General features: G+C 37.8%; 1 protein-coding gene across 3 annotated transcripts in view; it reads right to left on the reverse strand.

Annotated features, from left to right (window-relative positions):
- Nucleotides 1-25,041, reverse strand: part of LOC5564652 (phosphatidylinositol 4-kinase type 2-alpha) — a 75,336-nt gene that overhangs the window by 25,997 nt on the left and 24,298 nt on the right. The window contains exons 1-2 of one of the 3 annotated variants that reach the window (XM_021852993.1): nt 14,472-14,848; nt 13,804-14,193 (exon numbers count right to left, since the gene is read on the reverse strand). The exons of 1 other annotated variant lie outside the window; for it this stretch is intronic. In XM_021852993.1, the coding sequence (XP_021708685.1) occupies nt 13,804-14,193; nt 14,472-14,478 (397 nt within the window). In that variant the 5' untranslated portion in view covers nt 14,479-14,848. Of the gene's footprint in view, nt 1-13,803; nt 14,850-25,041 lie in introns of those variants that run through there. One more of the 3 variants, XM_021852992.1, reaches the window with a different exon arrangement.

Here is a 25,041-nt window from a genome sequence, read left to right on the forward strand (position 1 = left end):
CAGAGGCGGGCTTTCTGCATAAGACGAGCATGGAAAGTGATTGCGGACTCGGATTTCTCCTGCCTCATGTTCAAAAATGCTGCATGCTCGGCTGCTGTGTCAGTCATCGTATGGAGATAATTCTTGATATTGTTGACGAAGACATGATAGCAGTTTGCGTCGGATAGGCTCGGCCTTAGCTTTGCTGCTCTGATGATGGCTTGCTTGGTCCTGCCCGGATATGAGTTATCATCGTGCGAGGTCGACATAACCATGTCGACTTTGGTAACGCAACTTTCTGACTGAATCTAGGGTAACAGTGTTACACTGTTACACTGAGTAATGCAGTTAGCTTATACCACACAATAATCATGATTTTTCATAAGCGTAACATCCAGACTTACAACACTAAATGGGGTGTATTGCATCATTTCATTCGCATCGATCACCCTTAATTCCAGATAACGAAGTGGTTGAGTGGTAGAGTGTGTGGCTTACAATCAGAAGGTTCTTGGTTCGAATTTTTTTTTATTTCGTTTTTATTTTGTCGATCATAAACGGATGCGCGACTCAGCATTTTTGGCATTTGAATCATGATTCCAGGCAATCGGCAACAGAAGCGTAACGCGTGTGTTGCGTTACGGCAATCTGACTCATGATATCATGAGTCCAAATCATGGTGTATTTTCATAAGCTGAAAACACACTGGAATCATGATATCATGAGTCATAATCTTGTTTTTGGATTCAGATTTCTACCCGTGTATGTTCTTCAGCAAAAGAGCAGTGTTGCTAGACTTTGTTACCAATAATAACAAACTATTTTGGTCTTCGGCAAAGTTGTAGCTGGGAAGATTTCACATGAATAGAATTTGTTCACTTTTCCATAGGCTATTACCATGCCCCACCCACAGTTACGGATCACTTTGGCGTTCAACATCGTATAACTCGCTCAAAACATAAACGTTGACATAAAACATATTTTTCCCATGTCATACTATTTGTCTTCTACCATTTGTAATGTTAAGCACAACATTCAACCGCTAAATAACGATGTTTTTGACAAATGTTTAGTTGGTACCACACAGCTATCATTATAAAATCGTTTTCTGTAAAAAGTACCGTCAGCATTCATAAGCTCCCACAGGTGGTAAAATTCAAATGTTATAGCATAAAACATGCTCGTTCGCTTCGATTTAGTATACATCAATCTTTGGAAAATATTTTTCTTGAATTTTGATACTAAATACCGATTATTAGCACTTTCTAACTAGTGATCCATAATATGGGCCAGGAAATGATTGTTTACCACGGTTATGGATCACTCCGAAAGAATGTAGATTTCTGCCATTTTAAGCATTGGATTCGACATTTTTAGACAATAGCACTAAGGATGAAACTCATAAAACATCAAGGTTTGAAAATTTCATTTTTAGCAGACAAAAATGGGTGGAAAACTTGGTGTGGAGCGAAAACAGTTCATGTTTCAGTTTCTATAATGCAGTATCACAGAAAAGGGAATTTTACCCTTGTTTCCAGCTTTAACACTGTTATTTTTTTTGCAGTAATATGTGACGCGTTGTTAACTTTCGCCAAATCATGCAATACAGATGCATTGAGTTGAAAATCTCTTGATTTTGCTCACTGATCCGTAATATGTCACAATTTGATCCATAACATGAAAATTGATCCATAATATGGTTTTCAGAAACCGATACAATTTTTAATATTTATGCAATCCTTAGTAAACATTAGACTCAAAATAGTTCACTAACCGAAATTCCAATTTGAAACGATTCAATTCGTGCTTTTGAATAGCAATTTTACGTTTTCTTGAATTTTATAGCTTGGACTCCACACTATTTGATCCATAACTGTGGGGTCATGGTATTATGAGAGTTAAAGAACTGAACACAAAACGTTTGCCTTTTCCATAGAAACTTCCATATAAACTTCAAATGGCGTGTGCACAACCAATTTTTTTTTCCGAATCACTCTAAATTTTGGGAGGATGATTTTCATCATAATTGACACCGTTTAAGCATAGGGGAGCAAATCTTCAAAATTTGCAATGACCAGGTCTCAGGAAACGCGTAGGTTCTATCAGAAGCTCAACGCATCCCGCAACGGCTTCGTGCCGCGAGCCGAGATGTGCAGGGATAAGGATGGGAGCATTCTGACGGACGAGCGTGAGGTGATCGAAAGGTGGAAGCAGCACTTCGACGAGCACCTGAATGGTGCTGAGAGCACAGGCAATGAAGGACGGGACAACGGAGAAAATGCCTTCGTCAGTACTGCGGAAGATGGAAACCAACCCACTTTGAGGGAGGTTAAGGATGCCATTCACCAGCTCAAGAACAATAAAGCTGCTGGTAAGGATGGTATCGGAGCTGAACTCATAAAGATGGGTCCGGAAAGGCTGGTCATTTGTCTGCACCGGCTGATAGGCACAATCTGGGAAACAGAACAGCTACCGGAGGAGTGGAAGGAAGGGGTAATCTGCCCTATCTACAAGAAAGGCGACAAGTTAGATTGTGAGAACTTTCGAGCGATCACCATTCTAAATGCAGCCTACAAAGTATTATCCCAGATCATCTTCCGTCGCCTGTCACCTGTAGTAAACGAGTTCGTGGGAAGTTATCAAGCCGGCTTCGTTGACGGTCGTCGATTTCAAGGCGGCATACGACAGTATCGACCGCGTAGAGCTATGGAAAATCATGGACGAGAACAGCTTTCCCGGGAAGCTCACGAGACTGATAAGAGCGACGATGGAAGGTGTGCAAAATTGTGTGAAGGTTTCAGGCGAACACTCCAGTTCGTTTGGATCCCACCGGGGACTACGACAAGGTGATGGACTTTCGTGCCTGTTGTTCAATATTGCTCTAGAAGGTGTTATGCAGAGAGCCGGGCTTAACAGCCGGGGTACGATTTTTACGAGATCCAGTCAATTTGTTTGCTTCGCGGATGATATGGACATCGTCGGCCGAACATTTGAAAAGGTGGCAGACCTGTACACCCGCCTGAAACGCGAGGCAGCAAAAGTTGGACTGGTGGTGAATGCGGTCAAGACAAAGTACATGCTAGCTGGTGGGGCCGAGCGCGACAGGGCTCGCCTAGGTAGCAGTGTTACGATAGACGGGGATACGTTCAAGGTGGTCGACGAGTTCGTCTACCTTGGATCCTTGCTGACGGCTGACAATAACGTTAGCCGTGAAATACGGAGGCGCATCATTAGTGGAAGTCGGGCCTACTATGACCTCCAGAAGAAGCTGCGGTCAAAAAAGATTCACGCCCGCACCAAATGTACCATGTACAAAACGCTCATAAGGCCGGTAGTCCTCTACGGGCATGAAACGTGGACGATGCTCGAGGAGGACCTGCAAGCACTTGGAGTCTTCGAACGTCGGGTGCTTAGGACGATCTTCGGCGGTGTGCAGGACAACGGTGTGTGGCGGCGAAGGATGAACCACGAGCTCGCCCAACTCTACGGCGAACCCAGTATCCAGAAGGTGGCCAAAGCTGGAAGGATACGATGGGCAGGGCATGTTGCAAGAATGCCGGACAGCAACCCTGCAAAGATGGTATTCGCTTCGGATCCGGTTGGTACAAGAAGGCGTGGAGCGCAGCGAGCTAGGTGGGCGGATCAAGTGCGTATCGATTTGGCGAGCGTGGGGCAGAACCGAGGATGGAGAGATGCGGCCACGAACCGAGTATTGTGGCGTGAAATTGTTGATTCAGTGTTATCTGTGTCAGTGTTGTGAAAAACTCAATTTCTCACAACTCACGCTTGAGATTTTTCATGCGTGAGTTGTCAATCACGCAACTCAGCAGTCAAAAAATCATGGATGAGTTGGCTCACCTTTATGACTCATTTGTGGTTATTCTGCGCGGCGTGTGAGTCGAGACGAGTCGCTCTCACCGCGAGTGACGTGAGACGACTAATGTTAATCAAATGGGAGCGAGTCGACAATTGTCACCTCATTCGACTCGTGTCACCTCACACGCCGCGCAGAATAGACACGATTGTCTCGTATTTCCATAGTTTACTCACACACGGCAATAATTTCTTGTTAGTCTGGTAAAATTATAGTAATCCTTTCTAACGTAAACAACAATATTCGGGTTTCACGAGTTTTGGCCGGGTTTTGCGACTGAATCATTTTTTACGGTTTGAGTTGATTGAGTTGATTTTGCATCAAAATATCAAGCGTGAGATTTGCGAAGCAGATCTCTAATGAGTTTGCTCTCTCGGGAGAGCGAATTGATTGACATTTGAGTGCGAGTCTATCAACACTGATCTGTGTAGATGTTAACTAAATAAATGAAATGACCAGGTGTTTACGTCCATTCGTCCATATAATCATCGAACAAACTGTTTCTTCAGATAAAATGATGTAAACGTTTTTAGTTGAAACAATTTTGGCATAACACAAAAAATCTTCCCAAGACATCTTTTGAATTTCATTCTTCAGCAAAAACATTGATTATTTGATTGAAATTGTTAACTTAAAATATGACAGAAGCCCCGAATGCCCAGCGTCCTATAAATAGGACAGCACTTGTAGTGCAAATATCTTGAAAATGAAGAAGTCTAGGAGAAAAAAAAAATTCTGCGAAGACTGCAAACAAAATTCAGTGTAAGATTTTGATTCATTTTTAATATGATTTTTAATAGTAGTGTTTGATCCGTTGAATCTGTTGCATCCTCCTTTAAGAGCGAGCGGCGTAATCAGGATCAATTGTGTCCAATTCGCGTTTTTCGGAAGAAAAAAACGAAAACAAAGTGTGCGAGTGAAAAAAAATCGACGCGTCAGTAGTGTTTGATCCGTTGAATCTGTTGCATGCTCCTTTGTGGGTGAGCGACGGAATCCGGATCGTGTCCGGTTCGCATAGTAACCGCACTATCGGTATCGATCATTCGTGTATATGTTCACGTTTTCATTTAAAAATATATTTTTATCGTTACCTTTCCCATTCTCGTTACGAATCCTTTTCCATATTCAAACTCCCAGTGTTTTCTTGTGGAAGTGCAGAGGACTCCTCGGCTTCCATAAAGCAAGTAACACGTCAACATTTCCCTCCCATTCCCAAATTGACCTGCATTCGGACGCAGCCGGCGCCGGTATTGTTTGTTATAATAATGAGAGCACCAGTACTTACACATTGAAGATGCTACTGATCCTGAGTAGCATCTGTTGGTTCCCTGTGTAAGTACAGCTGTTCTTGCAATAACGGAGTAGCAACTGTGGGCGGTCAATCATGCTCATTTTTAATACGATTTTTAATGATATGTGTATGATTGTACATGTATTGTTATGTCTTATTCACGTAGTACATAGAGCAGAAGATTGAACGAGCAGAAACGAATTACTGCAACTGACTTGAATTACTGACTTTTAAATTTTATCTAGTTTCATAGAATGACCTGACTGGACATGGTGACTATTGTTGAAGTTGTAACGTAAGGTATATCGAAAGCTCAAATTTTTGTCGCTCATATTTTGATTGTATGTAATTTATCCAGGAATCCTTCCAGGCATTTATCTGGAGGATTGTCAAGCAAATTATTTAAAACATATTCGAAATGCGTTGATTTTTGTTTATCAGTTTTTTCACTTAAATTAACAAAGAACAATTCAACCTTGAAACATATATCATAATTACTTTCACATTTTTTATTCTTTTATATTTGTGTAATAGGTAAAGCAGCATTAAAAGTGTCTGGGTTCTATTCTAGGTACGGTCTGATATTTTCGTACTAAACGATATATAAATTATATAAATACAAATTTATAAGAAAGCTCTCAGTAATTGTGAAAGAGCTCTTTGAACACTAACCCGACAAGTAGGTTCTGTTACTGTGGGAATGTATTGTCACGAAGAAAAATGAACTTCATTTACTGCAGTACTCAAACCAGCACGAGCAAATTTTCATTGCAGTAGAATAAAGATTTCCACTGTTCTCTCGGTACAGCAAACTGTTCTACTACATGCCTTGGGACGACTCACTCGTTCATCGTCTAGTCTAGTCTAATAATATTTTTTGTTTATCGTTGAGTCACATTCATATAATCGTGTGCTTTGCTTTTTTGCTGGCATCAATTGTACTTCGAACATTAGGGTGGGACTTCCGATCAACGTTAAACAATATCAATTGATTGATTAGCTTAACTATACAGAACAGATTCAGTTTTTATTTAGTATAGAAAGAAATGCTATGCTTAGTGTCGTGGGTTCGAATCTCATCGATTTTTTCGGTTGGAAATTTTAATTCTCCAGGCATAGAGTATCTGGCTTTAGGATATTTGGTCGAAAGTACATTTGGTCGAAGGGACATTTGGTCGAATGACTTTAGAGCATTTCGTCGAAAGATTATTTAGTAATGGTTGATCGAAAAATCGATTGGATCAACAAATATAAACCTAGAATTTTTGTTCAATGGATGATCTTAAGTTTGTTTTGGGCAAACATATGTTTCTTCTTCTTTCTTCTTCTTTCTGGCGTTACGTCCCCACTGGGACAGAGCCTGCTTCTCAGCTTAGTGTTCTTAGGAGCACTTCCACAGTTATTAACTGAGAGCTTACTCTGCCAATGACCATTTTTGCATGTGTATATCGTGTGGCAGGTACGAAGATACTCTATGCCCTGGGAAGTCGAGAAAATTTACAACCCGAAAAGATCCTCGACCGGTGGGATTCTAACCCACGACCCTCAGCTTTGTCTTGCTGAATAGCTGCGCGTTTACCGCTACGGCTATCTGGGCTCCAAACACATGTTTCATCAGAAGTGAATAAAGAATCTATCTATATGATAATTATTACCTACGCTTTACAACGTGTTTGGAGTATGTACTAGCGTCCATATATGATATGATAAATTATTCTTAAACGTGCTTACTCTTCAGATTTTTTGAATTAGAAGACGAGACTTTTTATTTTGTCCAATTTTGTAGAAGTTTAAAAATAATTGTGTCTATTTATTGCTCAACATTGGATCCTTATGTTGAATTTATTATTCTTTTTAAAATATCATCATTCTATGTAAAAAATCCTCTTCAATATTTTCGTCACTCATTTATTGAAATATCAAAAATGGTGGAATTATTCTTTTAGAATGCCATTGTTCTTTATATATAACTGCTGATCTTTATCCAATGACAACTTCCAGTGTGAGTGCACGGAATATTTATTACCACAGTTTGACCATGGGTAAGAATTTGGAATGCGATACCAGATCTGATACAGTTGGGAATATAACAATTTGGTCATCTTGAATTGTCTGCTTAAAATGTACTTCTATGCGTAGAATAAAAGGGAAAACATTGATGTCCTTGGCTTTTACAAACGATTACAAATTACAAACGGTTTTGTGTGGGAGTCTGGGTGATCGATTGAAATCCAAAAATATCGCTCGTCGCATATTGAAACTAGAGTTACGGATTTCTCAGGAGCACATAAATGTACGGACGAGCCTCCAACCAAATCGTATCTAAGCACATCGGAATCCTAGTGTGCTGCGCTAGCCGGGGGCTCACGAAAATTCTAAAAGCGCGCGCTAGGTGATGTGCACCCGGGGAGACTCGTCTCATGCGCTGCTCGGCGCTACGGCTCACCATCGGTATCCAAGTTGTGAAACAACTGCTCAGTAACAAAGAGCCTCTACAACTATTTTCGAATCATTATGCAGGTGTCTAGATAGTCTACATGATATGGCCGAAGACTCACGATCCGAGAGTTACAATTTCGATCCTCGTTGAAAAATTTTGTCATCACTTCAATTATTGCGCTGAATTTTAAACAGCACATGTGACGGAGCACATGAGACCTCATTGAGACACATCTCAAGAATAATGAGGCGCACCAAAAGAGGTCTCATAATGTACAGGGCTCCTGTGCGCTTGCAAGCAATGAGGCTCCTGCACCTAAGGCTACAGCACGTGCGCAGTAACTCTAATTGAAACCTTAAAGTTTGTCCAAGAAATACGAGTACAATGCAATGCAAGTTTCTGACAGTCTGTCATGCTTTAGCATGTTCAACCTCCTGTAAAAGTACCTACCATACATGCCGTAATCTGTTCAATTTTTCAACTGACAATCTTTTTAATAATCATAAAAAACCCTATTCGTCTAAATTTTTGACTAAAAATCCTTTCAGCAGAATAAAATATGCTTCTTAAGGCAATTCAATTCTTTTCGACCAAATGTCCATTCGACCAAATGTACTTTCGACTAAATGTCATTCGACCAAATGTCATAGATTCAGAGTATCTTCGTTCTTCCTTTGTCCTTATTAACGAGATTTTTAAATATAGGTTACGTAATTTTGGGACTCGTAACTAAGGAAGTCGTAACTATAACTTTAAGACTACAGTGATACCTCCATGAGTCGATGTTCCATGACTCGATATCGACTCATGGAACCATACTAAAAACATAATTTCATGGTTACTATGATGGTCCCTAGAAGCAGCTTTCCAAAGAATTGCTGTTCCATGACTCGATATTTCCATGAGTCGATGGTCCCTTCAATATCGACTCATGGAGGTTTCACTGTATAAGTGATTATCTTGAGGATGGGATTCGATTCCAGGTCCTCAGCGTGAGAAGCACACAGATAAAAAAAAATGTAAATTTCAATGTAGCGTAAACAGAAAAGTATAATAAAAGTAAATCAAATTCATCTATTATTACATCATCACGTTTAATTTTCAACTAAAGATGCTTGAATGTGGCATGATCGTGTAAATTTCAAGTGCATTCGACTAAAAAATAAGCGATTTGTCGTTGACATTTCAGTTTATTTTGATGCTCCAAATATGTGCATGATATTTAGCTATTTTTAGCTGTGTATGTGTTCTAAAGTCTATACCAAGCTTGTCCTCTCAAAATCTTCGTGTTTGCCATGCGAAATAGAAATTCAATGGATTCTCTCAGTTGATAACCATGAAGTAGGCTCTGTCCAAGTTGAGGCGTAACTTCAAATAAGAAGAAGGTTTTGAAAAACAAATAGAAAGAAATTAGTCAAATATGACTAAAAATGATTTAATGATGAAAAACGATCAACTGATACACTTCGTAGATGCTACTCCGTGAACAATCAGAATAGTGTTATTGCGCAGAGAGAAAGGAATGTTAAGGAGAAACTCCGTTGAATCCGTAAATTTCTGTTTGAAAGTAGTGGTACACAAAAAATATTCTCTTATTTGTAGGTAATTGTGAAATTACAATTGATAATACGCCGTTGCCAGTCATCCCTGCATAAGTTTCAGTCTTTTTCATTTCGACTTAATAATTTTGCTTGATGCCGTACGTTAGCATCAACATTTCTGACAGCACTGCAAGCCGACTTGAAATTAGAAAAATAAAAAAAGTGAAAAATTGTGATCGGGTGATCGTGTTAAGCACGGTTCTGTGAAGTTTCAAGTTGTATCTATCAGAAATAAACTAGAAGGTGACTTTCAACGAACAATCAATAAAAGTAAACTAAGTATGGTGTTCTACGTTTAGTGGAAATGATATAATTGTTCGAAAAGTGTCCTTCGCTCGGGGGTGAGAAAGTGTAAACAAACGAAGGAATGTACATCGTTCGTGTTGAAAATTAGCACGATTCGTGAAATTTGGATAGTTAGCAGTTGCTGAAACTACAATAATGCTAACATAACAGTGTTCTGATGGGGCCCAGATAGCCGTAGCGGTAAACGCGCAGCTATTCAGCATGACCATGCTGAGGGTCGTGGGTTCGAATCCCGCTGGTCGAGGATCTTTTCGTAACAGGAAATTTTCTCGATTCCCAGGGAATAGAGTATCTTCGTACCTGCCACACGATATACACATGCAAAAATGGTCAATCGGCAAAGAAAGCTCTCAGTTAATAAATGTGGAAGAGCTCATAAGAACACTAATCTGAGAAGCAGGCTTTGTCCCAGTTGGGACGTAATGCCAGAAAGAAGAAGAAGAACAGTGTTCTGATATCCAGTTAGCAATTTGGGAGTGATTAATTATAGGTAAGTGGAATATTTTGAGAAAAAATGCGAACCGCCGGCAAATGTGCTTGTATGTGTGAGGAAGCCATTTTCCCTGCCATGACAGGGATTCCTTCCTGTATGTCCTTAATTAGATAGCAGTTGTTACTGAAAAACCGAAGAATTTCCTGCATTTCCCACAACTACCTTGAAGTAGTGTTTTGTTAGTAAGTGATAGGATATTCGACCGTAAGGATATCACTGTGGTAAGTGATAAGCGGCTAAGTTGATTTATTCACTTCTAGTGATAGATAGAATTGACGATGTTTCGATGTCGTTTTTCATAATGACACAGAAGGATAGTGAACGATAGCTATTAGCAAGAATGCTACAAACATGAGGAAGAGGCAGACCTGGTAATGAATCCACGACTTCATTCTTGGGAAGTAGAAGTTTTTCACTTCATAGCGCTTGGTAGGGCTGCAATATTGCGTCCTGAAGTGAAAAAGTACTAACAAACTTGTATCTTGTCACCTTTATTCAATGAAGAGAGTATTGCTGAAGAGAAATCGATTATGTTACTAACGCCCTTAATCTAGCACACGCTTCATTTGGTCTGTCCGTGGGGTAGAAGCACCATATTTGGCCATAATTCCAGTCGTGGCCATAGTGAATTATACACCACCATTTTACATAGCAAACCAGCATGAAACATATAGTATTCAATGAACCACACTCACATGATAGTGCTACATCCATTCACTGATATGAATTGATTAAGAAAAATAAGAGAAATAATTCATCTACCATATAATGTTACCTTTCATACACCTAATTTGGCCATTCTCATAAGAAATTAATGTGATTGGCTAATTTAGGAATAGAAGTTAAATATCTGGCCCAAACTGGTTCTAGCGGCCTATATCGATCAACTAGATTTCCAATGCGAAAATAGGTTTCTGGTTCATTTATATTTTAAAAGCATCTTCTCTTGGGCTGACCAAAACCGATGCTTCTACCCTTCATAAATTTAAAAATGTATCAAACGTTTTGTATACTGATAAGGTTTTTCAAATAAATCTATATAAATAAAAATGGAATGTTGTTTGTATGTCACGAAATGGCTTACGAACGGGTCAACGGATTTGAATGATTCTACCTCCATTTTGTTCGACAAGGGTTCCGACGTGTTTGTGTGAATGAAAATCCCAAGACATTCACCGGGACAGTTGGAAAAACGTGTGTGAACGGAACTGTCATTTCGTATGGGACGATCAATATCGTTTTTCAACAGCCTTGTTCATTGAACACCTACGGTTGTCCTTAGCAAAGAAAGAACTTTGAAGATCATAAGTTTGGCATAATGAATATTCAAATGATTGAATCCGTGATTATAGACGATGATCTTAAACTCTTGATCCGTCTTAAAAACGTGAGGAGAAGGCAATTTCAACGCACTTGCGATACTGCTATGAAAATTATTTCGCAGGATTTGCAGAAAGAAATCAAAAAACGTTTTTCACAATTAAGAAACAAAAAATTTGAAAATAATTTCTCAATTGGACTCTGGCTCTAAGCCATTTTGGAAATTATCTAAAATCTTGAAAAAACCTCAGAAGCCTATACCGGCATTGAAAGAGGAAAACCAATTATTACTAACTAATTGCGAAAAAGCTCAAAAACTTGCTATGCAGTTTGAAAGTGCGCACAATTTTAATTTAGGACTTACTAGTCCAATTGAAAATCAAGTTACTCAGGACTTCGAAAATATTCTCAACCAAGAGAATGTTTTCGAAAATTCCTGGGAGACTGATTTGGAATAAGTGAGAACTATTATTGAAAAATTCAAAAATATGAAAGCTCCTGGCGATGATGGAATTTTGGATTCCGCCATGGACATTCGACCACTCATCAACTTTTACGTGTAACAAATTTAATCCGTTCCAACAAATCTGAAGGCTATTTTACTGGTCTTGCTCTTCTAGACATAGAAAAAAGCATTCGACAGTGTTTGGCATGAAGGTTTGATTGTAAAATTAAAAAAACTTTAATTTTCCAACATACATTGTTAGAATAATTCAAAGTTATCTGTCAAATCGCACACTTCAGGTTAATTATCAGAACTCCAGATCTGAAAGACTTCCTGTAAGAGCTGGTGTTCCTCAAGGCAGCATTTTGGGACCAATATTATACAATATTTTCACATCTGACTTACCTGAGTTACCTCAGGGATGTCAAACATCTTTGTTTGCGGATGACACAGGCCTCTCCGCCAAAGGACGAAGTTTGCGTGTCATGTGTAGTCGATTGCAAAAAAGTTTGGATATTTTTTCTTCATACTTGCAAAAATGGATGATTTCTCCTAATGCTTCCAAAACTCAACTAATATTATTCCAACATAAACCAGAAGCTCTATATTTGAAACCTTCAAGTAGATAGTTGTCACGATGAGAGGGATTTCAATAAATTGGTCAGATAAAGTTAAGTATCTATGGCTCATGCTAGATAAGAATTTAACATTCAAAAATCATATTGAGGGCATTCAAGCCAAATGTAACAAATATGTAAAATGTCTCTATCCCCTTATTGATAGAAAATCAAAACTTTGTCTTAAGAACAAAGTTTTGATATTCAAACAAATTTTCAGGCCAACCATGTTGTATGCTGTACCAATATGGACTAGCTGTTGTAATACCAGGAAGAAAGCTCTGCAGAGAATTCAAAATAAAATTTTGAAAATGATTCTGAGGCTTCCTCCCTGGTACCAATGAGTTACATAGAATATCCAATGTTGAAACATTGGAACAAATGTCAAATAAAATAATTAATAATTTCAGGCAAAAATCGTTACAATCTTCTATCCCCACGATTAATGCGTTATATGTTTAGGTTAAGTTAGGTTAAGTAAATTGAAAACGTGTTTTTTTTCTCTTATAAGCAGGTGAAATCAACTCACCTGTAAATAATCTGAAATGCTACGGCAAATGAAATGTAATATGTTGTTAACAAAATGTTAATAAAATCCTAAATTTGTTTTACCAAATTAGGATGATAGTGGTACCTAACACAGTACAACTAGATATAAGAAACGAATGTAATATTTGGAGTGATACTAATAAAGAAATAAAAAAAATAAAAAAGGAACGATATTCCCCAAGCAATATTCATTCCATTCTTTCAATATTCAAATGAAAGTCAGTAAGCACCGTCTAAACCGTATTTTTAGATGTTTTTATTTAATTTTTTGATAAACAAAGCATATTACTTCGTTAGACAAGTTTAGAACTATTTTTACACTGTCACTATTCATTTTCTAAAACATAACCGAAAACTTGTTGCCATTCATTGAAAACTACAGAATTGAGTATAAATTTCATTAGGTTTCAATCAGGTTATTTACATATCTTTAGATCCAAGTTAGTTGTAAATCTTTTTGTTGCGCATTAGGAGAAGTGCTACGGCACACCAGGACGCAGCAGCTGCTGGTTAAAATAATCGCTTTTATTTCCCATAATAATTTTCAAGGAAGGTTAAAGAAACTTTGAAAAGCTTGTACAATCTCAGGTTTCATCCAAATAAGCTTAAATTTTTGGTGAACACTTAGAATTTGACCTAGTATTGAATGAGTCGTTTTGAGCAAAAACGATATTTTGAACCACCCTAACGACCCATCCTATGGCGCACTGATATTTACCTATCGTGCATTCTATGACTACGTTCTACCCTGCCAGTACACGTGCGCTATTCGTGTGGACCTCTTCATGCCGCTCGTCTTTACGGCAACAAACAACCTCTAGTTAGGCGGGGTTGAAGACCATATGCAGGTCAGCAGAGCACACGAAATGCCACAGTTCTAATGCGTACCTGGAATATCATTATGCGGAAAGCACTCGTCGTCACTAATCAGAGACTCGATGTTGTTGCTGTCGATTCTGAGCGCTGCAGAGGAGTTGCCACAACAGTTCCCACGGTGGTCTTCCAGGGAATCACCTACGGTGGCAATGTGGCCCAGATGCTGCGAACGGGGATGGTGGACGATCTGCGGAGAGTCACAAGTATCCACAAGCTGGCCAAGTCTTTCTGAAGCCGATTGGTTACCATTGGGAAGCATACGGTTCAGCATCGAGGAATTACCGTCGTCCAGAGGCCGGATCGGAGGCGGTGTGAAGGAAATCCGAACCGGGGAACTCCGACATGGCAACTCAGTCAGAGTTGTTCCGGCCGGAGTCGTCGTTTGGTGGATATTGCTATCGTCTAGAATGAAAATGTTGAGGTCCTCCTTGAGTTGTTCCATTCGTTGAGGCGTACGTGGCACTACCATCACCCATGGATGTGAATGGCTAAGGAATGACACTTTGCGAGCAGCAAGCTTTCAATCGTCGGGGAGATAATTAAAACACAACACTTGACGTGATGCGTGACGACGGGTGAACGGAGATCCTTGAACTTGATCCTTGTCTACGCGAGCACACACATTCACAACCGGGGGTAGCACACGCCGCATTGATTAATAATATCGCATTTTTCACTACCAGACATGATGGGAAATAATTTATTCTTGGCACACAGACACTGGCTAGCTTCAGCTTTCCGAACAGACTCAAAAGGACAAAGATTTTCTTCTTCAGGACATCCTTTAACAGCGCACAATTTGTCTACCAGAACAATAATACAGAACACGACACGGTAACGACGAGCTTCCTCCTTCCTATCTTTTGACAAGTTTTTTCGCACAATACTACAGAGTCTACCGAATAGAACCACCCACTAACCGTTCGGCATCTAGACAGAATTTGCTACCGATGGCACGAAAGTGAAAATTCCAACTGCTGAACCTTTCGTCGTCGTCGTCGTCAGCAGAATTCGAGAAGAGAGCCGAAAAACCAATCCAAAAACCAAGAGAGCCAGCCTTCTGTTGTTGATTGCGAATCGGAACAAACCTACCCCACAACGGAACGAAGTCGGGGGTAGCGAAACATGCTTTTTGAACTGCTTGGGTAGATACCATCGTCCCACAGTTATGGATCAATTGGTGTCAAATCAAACCTACTAAATTCGAAATGAAGAGTTTAGGGAACAGGAAATGTCAATGTAAAAGCACGATTCTTCACATTTTAAATTTGAATTTTGGTTAGTAAACCATTTGGTGTGTAATATTTACTCAGGATTGCACAAAAATTTAATATTCTATCAGTTGCTGAAAACACTATTATAGTTTTTTGTTACCAGTGTACAAAAACAAGAAGTTTAACCTCAATTATTTTAAAACACAGTAATTTTGCATAAGTTAACAATACGTCACAGATTAAAAAAGCGAGGAATAGCTGTTTTGGCACTAGAATTAAGGGTAAACTGTTATATTATGGACAGTAGCAGTAGGAAAATGAATTAAGAATAGATCAATGAATAATCCATTCAGCGCTTTTCAGATAGTTTACATTTATGGAAAACTTGCTTTGATCATTCAGCCAAGATAATTGATCTGGGTTTCAAGCATATTTGATTTCAACATAAGTTATTCATATTCTTTGATTTTTTTTTATGATACTGTACTAACTAAAACTAGACTTGCTTTACATGTAGCTTTTCAAAGTTTTTTGCAAGTAATATTTTTTAACTTTCGATGTCGTAAGTGTTTTATCCTTGTTGCTATAGTCTGAAAATGTGAAGTACAATGTTGAAATTGACAGAAACCTACTGACTTGATCCATAATTATGAAAACCCAAGATTTCCTGGTTCATATTACGGATAAATTGTTGCAACTGATAATATTTAGAACTTAGAATCATGAATTAGGGAAATAGTTGCTCAAGGATTACATTTTACTTTACTGGGCCCTGATAGCCGTAGTGGTAAACGCGCAGCTTTTCAGCATGACCATGCTGAGGGCCGTGGGTTCGAGTCCCGCTGATCGAGGATCTTTTCGTTAAGGAAATTTTCTCGATTCCCAGGGCATAGAGTATCTTCGTACCTGCCACACGATATACATATGCAAAAATGGTCAATCGGCAAAAAAAGCTCTCAGTTAACAACTGTGGAAGTGCTCATAAGAACACTCATCTGAGAAGCAGGCTTTGTCCCAGTTGGGACGTAACGCCAGAAAGAAGAAGAAGGCATTTTCATTCCACTTTCTCATCTGCGGTGACTTATGAATGTTGATGCCACTTCTTACTGAAAACGACTATTTCTTGATGCTGTGAAATACCAACTCAACATTTGTCAAAAACTCAATTATTTTGCGGTTGAGTGTTATGTTATGTCACAAATGATAAAAGAAAATTAATATGTATGATTAGGCAAAAACATGTCTCATGTAAACGTATGTTTTGAGCGAGAAATTCGTTTTATAACGCCAAAGTGATCCATAACCGTATGTGATCCGTAACTGTGTGGGCATGGTATTTGCGCTCCGATTTTCACGAGTGATAGCAGCGGTATGCTGTATGAGCGAAAATGTTGATAGTGTGGGTGGCGTTTCAAAAAGGATGGATACGATAAAAATAGAAACAATTAGGTTCGTACCCGAAGAGAAAAAAATCTATAACGGATTGAATAAACACAATTGTTTGTTGTTGTTTTATGATTCTCGACTTTCCGGCATACTTGGAAAAAAATGTAAGCTTTTCTGAGATGTTGAGCATTTTTTTAGCTGTCCCATCGGTGTTTGAAGACTATGGTGCCCCATAATAAAATGTATGCTAAATTGTGCATTTTGTAGAACAAATCAAGTTTCTAAAAAAAATCTTCGTAGGTTACGTCAAATGGATTTTTGCAAAGGTGGAATTTTTGATTAAAATTTGCTTACAGTCGCCACAAGAGAAAGAGACCACTTACTTTGAAACACAGACATTGACGAGAATCGTATGTCAAAACATGGTTTACTTAAAAAATTGAGACACACAGAACTGTTTATAGAGAATAATATTGTGATAATAAAAAAATCCTGCTAATCCACGAAACCCTTTAGCATGTTAAAGGTTTTGTCATATTATGGAATACTATTTGGTATGTGGGAAACGTGGCGCCCAAAGACAAAATTTTTGTATTGCGTGGTTTACTTCTATTTTTTTCTCTTATTATAATTTGTACTCGTCCCTTGCCTTCTACCCATATGTTTTACCTATCGCCTACAACGTGTACGCAAGTTCTACCCCCTTGCCCGTAAGAAACACAGATAGACAGACATAACTGATGACAGATCACGGCTTTCTACATTTGAGATAGAAACAATCTTTTAATAGTTTCAGCTTTTTTTTCTTGTCATGAACTGGCGCGCCAAACCTTAAATTTTGTATGTAATTAGCGGTTTAAATGATAAAAATTTAATCCTTTTGATTCTTCAAATCATTCTCAAATGACAAATTCACTTGTTTATTATTGTTTTTATTAGGGAGATTTTCAGACTATGGCTAATTTATTTCCACACCAGTTTATGAAAATAATGATTACATTCTTAATAATTTTGAATATCGACAGCCCCTGTTATGAAAATTTCACGGTCTTGGTAGTGTCATTCTAAAAACACACCAAGTCGTTCCCATAGGGGACGTTAGCCACAAGGAAGGACGTTTCAAATAATACTGCTTCATATGGTATGCCCTCTTCAACATCTTATCCAATTTCTCTCGCCGTTCCCTTACGGTATCTATCCATCTAGTATTCATTGCTTTCTTCTCCATGCTCCCTCTGACTTCGAGAAAAATAGACCGATATGCCGGTAAATAAATTCAAAATATAATTATCACGGTCGATACCTTTGTATGTCACGGTATTACTTTAGATAATTTTCAGGAAACAAATTGAATTATGGAGCCTTTGGAGCCGGCCTTTTGATGCCTGATACTATTTCTTGCGTAAGCAATTGACTGATTTCAACATCCAAATAGCCCTTTAACCTTCCAGTCGTCGCGCGGTTTGCCACCGTCAGAATTACCACGCTGCTGTTGTGAACGGAAAGCGAGGTTCATTCAGCGGTGTTATGCAAAAAACAAAAGCGAGACGACTGAAGCGTTAAATGGGTACCAAGTAAGCATTATTATAATCTTTATGGAAATTTCAGAAAACAAGTACATATTTTCCAATGACATAAAAAGGGTACTTTGGCCCCATTATAGACTATCCTCTTTCGTAAAAATAATGGGTATATAGTATACATGGTAGCTTGATGCCATAAATATCTTTAGATTTTGTTTCGTTTGCAGCTTAGAATTAATGAAAATATGTTGTGTAAAATAAAATACACTCTGTTTTACTGTACATATAGGTAAGTAGTATCGGTGATTCTTTCCGGAATGATGAATTTTACAAATCGCTTCTTTTTTGCAGACATTCCAGCACCTTCACTGTCATACTGTGTTTCGGAGTGTATCTTCGCTTGGATTTTTGTTAATCCCGCAATGGGAAACATTATATTGTAATATTTAAATGTATTACATTGTATTTACTAAGCCTTCTAATAGAGTTGTTAACCTCAATCTGCGGAAAAAAAATCATTAAAAAGTGAGGTTTTATTACCCATTTTCATTTTGAAGACCAAGAGTGAAAAATACCCATTATATGAAGTTTGATGCAAATACTCTTTAATGATTGAGGGGGGGTGGGGGATTGGGGGTATTAATTAAGGTAACTTCTAAACTTTTGATAAATATGAAATTTCTTAAAAGAACAGAAAAGTGGATACCAGCAATGGATCATTGAAATAACCAAAACGACCGCTATGAAAAGCACAGATAGCGCCACCGTAGTCTGTGTGTTTGACATAACAGCGATGCTGTCACAATGTTGAATCACATATACGGTAGCGCTGCTGTTTTGACGCTCAACGCTCCGTCATCGTAATCATCGTCATCATCGAAACTTCAAAAGCAGTTTTTCTGTTCAAAACTAAAAATTATTCGATGAAAATGTGTTCACTGTGTTTCGGTTGTAGAATAGAATACAGTGAACACATTTTTCTGTAATTTTTGTTGATTATGAATGAAAAAACTGCTTTTGAAAATTCCGAAATCAATGACGGATCCTGCCCCCTTTAATGCGGTGAGTGCCGCAAGAGTTACCTTCAATGATCCATTGACATAAGACTCGGATTTATATCATCGTACAGCAAATAAGCGCTCAATTCTAATATTTGGTTGAAATACGCGTAACTAAACCTAAAGGATCATTTAAATGGTGGATCACAGCAAGCTATGCACGTGAGTGGATGCGTTTTTGAATTCGCTCCACGTTTTGTTTCGGTTTCGTGTTTTTCTCATTTCGGCAGATGAAGTTATGAAAAGTCTGATGGTGCTATGCCACCCGGCAAGTGTTTAAGTAAAGTTACTGTGAAAAATTAGTGTGGAGGATGTTCTAAAATAAATTTCAATATGTGAGTGTTGGAATTGCGATTATACCCGATAGGCAGCGTTTTGTGTTGCGTGTCCTCTTTTTCAATTTGACAATTAACAGACAAGAAAAAATGAAACTAAGAAAATCTCAACAAGCAGCCGGGAGCTTTTTCCATGGTGAAAGCAACGCCGAAGCCGCCTTGGATGAGTTTGAACTGAAACAAATAAGCGAATCTGGGAAACGGTAAAAACCCAATAGATAGAACGATTACATCGTTCGAAATTGAAGATCGCAGAACTTTGGTGAGAGATTTCCATTTTTATATTGTTGACTACAAAACTATAAATATATATTGAATATAAAACTAAATACGTGCCAAAATCGAAGCTTCAACCTTTGATTGAGGAAGTATTAACGCATTTCTGATATCCGTTTGATATCAGGAATGCCTTAATGCGGGGCTTATTGTATCCAACAACGACCTCGGGATGTACGTGTATGAACAGGCATCCTTAAAATGGGTCGCTGTTTGGACAATAGAACTATCAACCTTCCATTTCCAGGGCTAAATTTATTTGCAACTATGAATAAAATTCAATAAATAGTTGGAAATAAGTTTCTTCCATAAAAGCACTGCCGGTTCAGTGGGCGATGGATTGTACAAACACATACACACACAGAGACTTAAAAAGACCATTTAAATCTTCTTTTATGATTCTCTTTATTAAAATTCTGCTCAGAGGGTTCAAATGGAGATTCAGAATGGGTACCACTTCTAGTATTACATTTGATGCCTTGGAACTGCAAAAGGTAGCAAAGTTTGACAGATCGCAGTACACTTTTGATGGCATTCAAGATTTTGCCTATGTGCCATAACATTTTGGACAACTGCAAGGAACATGGAGGTCTTTATTTCGTGTTTTGTTCAAATATATAAAATAGATGGAATTTCTTGTTTTAAGCTTAATTTCAAGTTTTTGACACCTTGTACAGTTAGCTTAAAAATAAGCAGCAAGCATAATCACTCGATTATTGCGTCCCCCTCACTCACTCATATAAATCAAATATTCAATAATAAAATGGCTTCGTAGTTATGCGATCAGCGGCTTTAGTCGATTAGCCGTATTGTGAGTGCCATGCAACGTGGGTTCGATTCCCGCTCCAGTCGCAGGAAACTTTTGGTCAAATGAACAATTCTTCAGTGGACTAATTGTCCGTTGCTTAATAGTAGTAGTGATCAGTGTTGCTCAGACTCATTTCCCCGAAAATAACATTTTCCGAACTACGAAGCCACGAACTACTACAACCATGCTCTATCCTCCGAAGATAGAAAAGCAGATGGTTAAGCTTGAGTACTGCACACAAAATCGATCAATTTTGATCCCAGAGAGCCACAATTCAAGTTTCGGTGAAATGAAATGAGTGAGTGAGTGAGTGCGAATCATTTCACCGAAACTTGAATTGCGGCCCACCGAGATCGAAACTGTCGGATCCCATGTGCAACACTCAAGCCCAACCACCTCCCCGTCCATCTCTGGAATACAACGCACAGTTATAACAGTTCATGGCTTCACAAAGGAGCATGCAACAGATTCAACGGACCAAACACTACTCTGTGCAGCTTTTGGGTAAGACGGTATAAATTCGAGAGGGATTCGCGATAAGGGCCTATCTGACAAATCAATAACAATGAGAAAATAATCAATGAAATTTTCATGTGCAATTTTTAATCCCAATTGGAGAAAATATACTCAAACTTTAACCTTTTCACTTAAATAGGTACACATTTCATAAACCTAGTTTCCAAATTCTCATCAATACCACAAACATCTCCTACAATTTCCCTAGCTATTTCGTAATAAAAAAAATATTATAAGGTTTCGCCTTAAACGCACTCAAGAATGCCAGAATCGCCCAATGTTATGAGCCTGTAATCGATATTATTTTCAGTGTCGCCTATTACTTTTGCGCCGTGTTTACATTCTGGTTTCAATTAAGCCCGCCATGTACGCCTTGTTTATTTTTTGTTTGCAGTGTCGCCGTTTACTCTCGCCGTGTTTTGATTTCGATTTCAGATGCGCCCATCACTTTGATAAACAAAAACACAGGCGTAATCAATACATTGTGTTGTTTTGCATGAGGTGAAGTTTCGTCTTCTACAAATTTGCGTTTTTTGAATAGTTAAATTATCGATAGGGGAAAAGTTCAAGTGCAGTGAATAGACAATCAAGCTACAATTTCAACGCTATAGTTTCTTAAATTGTGTACATTTTGTCAGTTTCGCCTAATTCGCGAATCTTTCTAGAATTGTTTTTTTTTTCTTTTAAAATATATTGCAAAATAGGGTAGAAGTACCAATTATGGCTATAATACCAATGTTGGCAATAGTGGGATCAAAAAGAGATTTTTCTTATTGTTTAACTGGAATATAACGGCTAATATGCACAGGAATGATAAACCTATTTGTTTTTGATGATAACTAAGCCTTGATAAGAACATTTGTGCAATAAGCTTCGAAAAATGAACATCTGAAAAATTTGTCTCACAGATATGTCACCTTCTTAGCAGTTTGCTGAAAGACACCCGATACGAAATTTATGTTTTCATGCGGTATAACTGCTTCAACCGATAAATGAATGTTGCATAGTGAGAACAAATGATCAAATTTAGCTTGTGAGCTATTAAATTTACCGTGTTAAGTTGGAAATCGTGATATTATTTTTTTTTTTTGATCAGTGAAATAGAATAAGTAAAGCTATTTTACGGATGACTTCCACGACCAGACGGTTCGGTAAGGCATTATCTTCAGGTTTTGTGCTCAATTACTACGATTTCTCAATCACACATTCGAAAATATTCGCAAGCGGCAGCTGCTGCCGTAGGGAGGGTTGTTTCAGCGATACTCGATTCGCTCTCTTTTCCCCCAAATTAAGCACTGGAAATGTAATGTGAGTTCATTAATGCTGTTTTGTATCATATTTTCAATTTTCACTACATTTCGACTTCTTTTAGAAAAATCGATTGCTCCCTTGAACTCATTGCAATAAAATGATTTATTGTCTATATTACAAAAAATTTCTGGAAAATTTGATGAGCAATCACTTCATTATGTATAAGCGTTGCATTATCATTCACTCTGAACTGCATTTGAGTTCATTTCGTGCAAATATTCGATAGTCCATAATTGGTACACTTTTATGTCGAATGCTAGAACCACTATTGCCATAATTGGTACAAAGACAACGCTTTTTAAAAACAACTTTTAGTAGTTTTAAGTCAATTTAGTACTAAAACTGTTTAATTCAACTGTTTCGCAAGATGATAAATCTTCGAGCTGTTAGTGGAATACCTATACTGCCCATAACTGCATATTTGTAACATTCGACAAAAGTAAGCATTGAGTAAATGGAATACCAAGTTTGCATTTTATGGCAGTATGGGAGAAAACTAAAATTTCTAAAAATTACCAGGATTTCAAAAGTGTTTATTTGAGGCTGATATTTTGTACAACTCATATCGCATACTAAATGAATAGTCAGAAAATAATTCTGATAGAAATTTCAGGCCCGTTTATAACCTTAATGAGACTGTTATGCGGTTATAATTACCAATGTGACAAAACAACTTGGTATTTTTTTCGAATTTTCTAGAACAGTCTCGCAGATTTCAGTACGTTGATCGAAAGTATTTATAATTTGATGATTCTCCATGGTATTAACTCTAATTTGTCAAAAATGTCGAATGTGACTGTTATGCAGTTATGGGCAGTATAAGTAGATGAAACCCGAATTTAGTACTATACCATTTAATTCCACTATAGTTTGTATCTTTTGACATATACGCGTATTTCGACCTCAACTGTAAGACCGTCTTCAGTGTCGTGTACTAGACTCGACTTCGCAAGGGTTAGACTCGACTGTTTCGCAAGGCTTCAAACTACTAATTAACATCAGCAAGTCATGCTTACGTTTTAGAAACGCGGTTAAAATCTGATTTTTATCCATGCGGTTGACCTATTGCATCCATAATTGACATACCTACCCTACTACACGTTTAAACAAAGTCACACAAAATTGAGTACGATTCGCTCAAATTAGAGCTCTTGTGAACCAACACATCATGTGTGTTATCTAAACATATTCTGAAAAACTGCTCTTTTTTATTTCTTTTGCCTCCTCGCAAAGTAATGACACATGAAAATGCATCGCAATATTTAGCATATCAGTGTGGCATGAAATTTGTTAAAATTAAGCATAAATAAACTCAAACTCGAATTTTCAGGATGTGTTAAAATTTCTCATGTGTTTATTGATCCAGAAGAGATCATTGTTTGATTATGCAAAAGATAGTTGACGGAAGCCCTACAAAATTTTAACGTCCATTCTTGGTAGACCATGCTAAAGGCCATGAGTTCGAATCCCACCGAATGAGGATCTTTTTGGATTGGAAATTGTCTCGACTTCTCAGGCTATAGAGTAACTTCAACAAAATGTACAGATGCAGAAATGGTCAATTGAAAAAGCAAGCTTTTGATCAATAACTGTGGAAATGCTCAAAGAAAACTAAGCTGAAAAGCAGGCTGTGTTGCAGTGCGGACGTAACGACAACGAAGCAAAAATTTAAAATGCGTATCTGAAATGTAGCTTTTGTATACTGTACGTATAACTGTCTTATCTATATAGGAAATCTCATAGAACATAGGATAAATAAATAATTATGCGAATAAGGACGGTACAGATATCTGTTGACTCTGTAGAACAACATCCCAACATCCATTTATTACGTAACGCTAAAATTGGAAAATTCAAATATAACATCATTCTTTACAATTTAACTATTTTTGTCTTCGCATATCGTGTGGCGCAGATACTCTATGCCCTGGGGAACCACCTAGTTTCCTGAACCGAAAAATCCTCGGCCGAACCGGAATTCGAACTGACCATCTTCAACGTTCAATATGGTCTTGCTCAAAAGCTGTGCGTTTACCACTATCGTAATCCGGGGTAGCATAGATCATTTTTTTAAAATATTTCGTTTAAAATGCAAATGATGCAAATTTTATATTTTTAAAACAAGTACTGCCATCCATAGCTCGTGACTATATACTTATTTTGTTTTTTGAAAGATTTAAGCATGTTTAAAAAAATGTTTTAAACGATTTTTTTTATTTAGCTGATAGGTAAGCTGGGGTAACATAGATCACCTATGTAAACAACGTTCGGTAATATTGAAAATGTCGTTACTAACTTAAATCATGGCCCCTGAAGCCGAATATGAAGGCCAAATGTTTGCAGGTCATATACTTTCTGAATTATTTAAAATTAAAAAAACACGGAATACGCCTAAAGGTAGGCAATGTCCTAAGGGAATTCTACATTCTTAACAGTAATTCGTTAATGTTGCCTAATTGAGCATGCTTATGAAAGTTTTGACAACGGAATTGTTTTCAGCAATGCCCTTTTTAGTAAGAATTGCATTTTTTTTGTTCATATCGTTTGCAAAATTTTTGTGAGACATGAATCTTCGGTAGTGTCATCGCTAACCATTGAAATCATTGTTTCGAAAAGTTGACAAATGTACGAATCAGGTAAACGCAATTTTCTCAAAAATCTTCACTTTTATTAGCTCATGAATATAAGAAAGAGAAGCACCATTCGTGATTTGGTAATATTCTACCAATAAATGATAATACGTACATTTTACAAGATGAGTCATTCCGATCAATGTTACCCCGGATTACGGTACCATTGTTTGGATAGCACAATCCCAAATTT

The sequence above is a fragment of the Aedes aegypti genome, chromosome 3 (assembly GCF_002204515.2).
Source record: "Aedes aegypti strain LVP_AGWG chromosome 3, AaegL5.0 Primary Assembly, whole genome shotgun sequence".
Taxonomy (NCBI): Eukaryota; Metazoa; Arthropoda; class Insecta; order Diptera; family Culicidae; genus Aedes; species Aedes aegypti.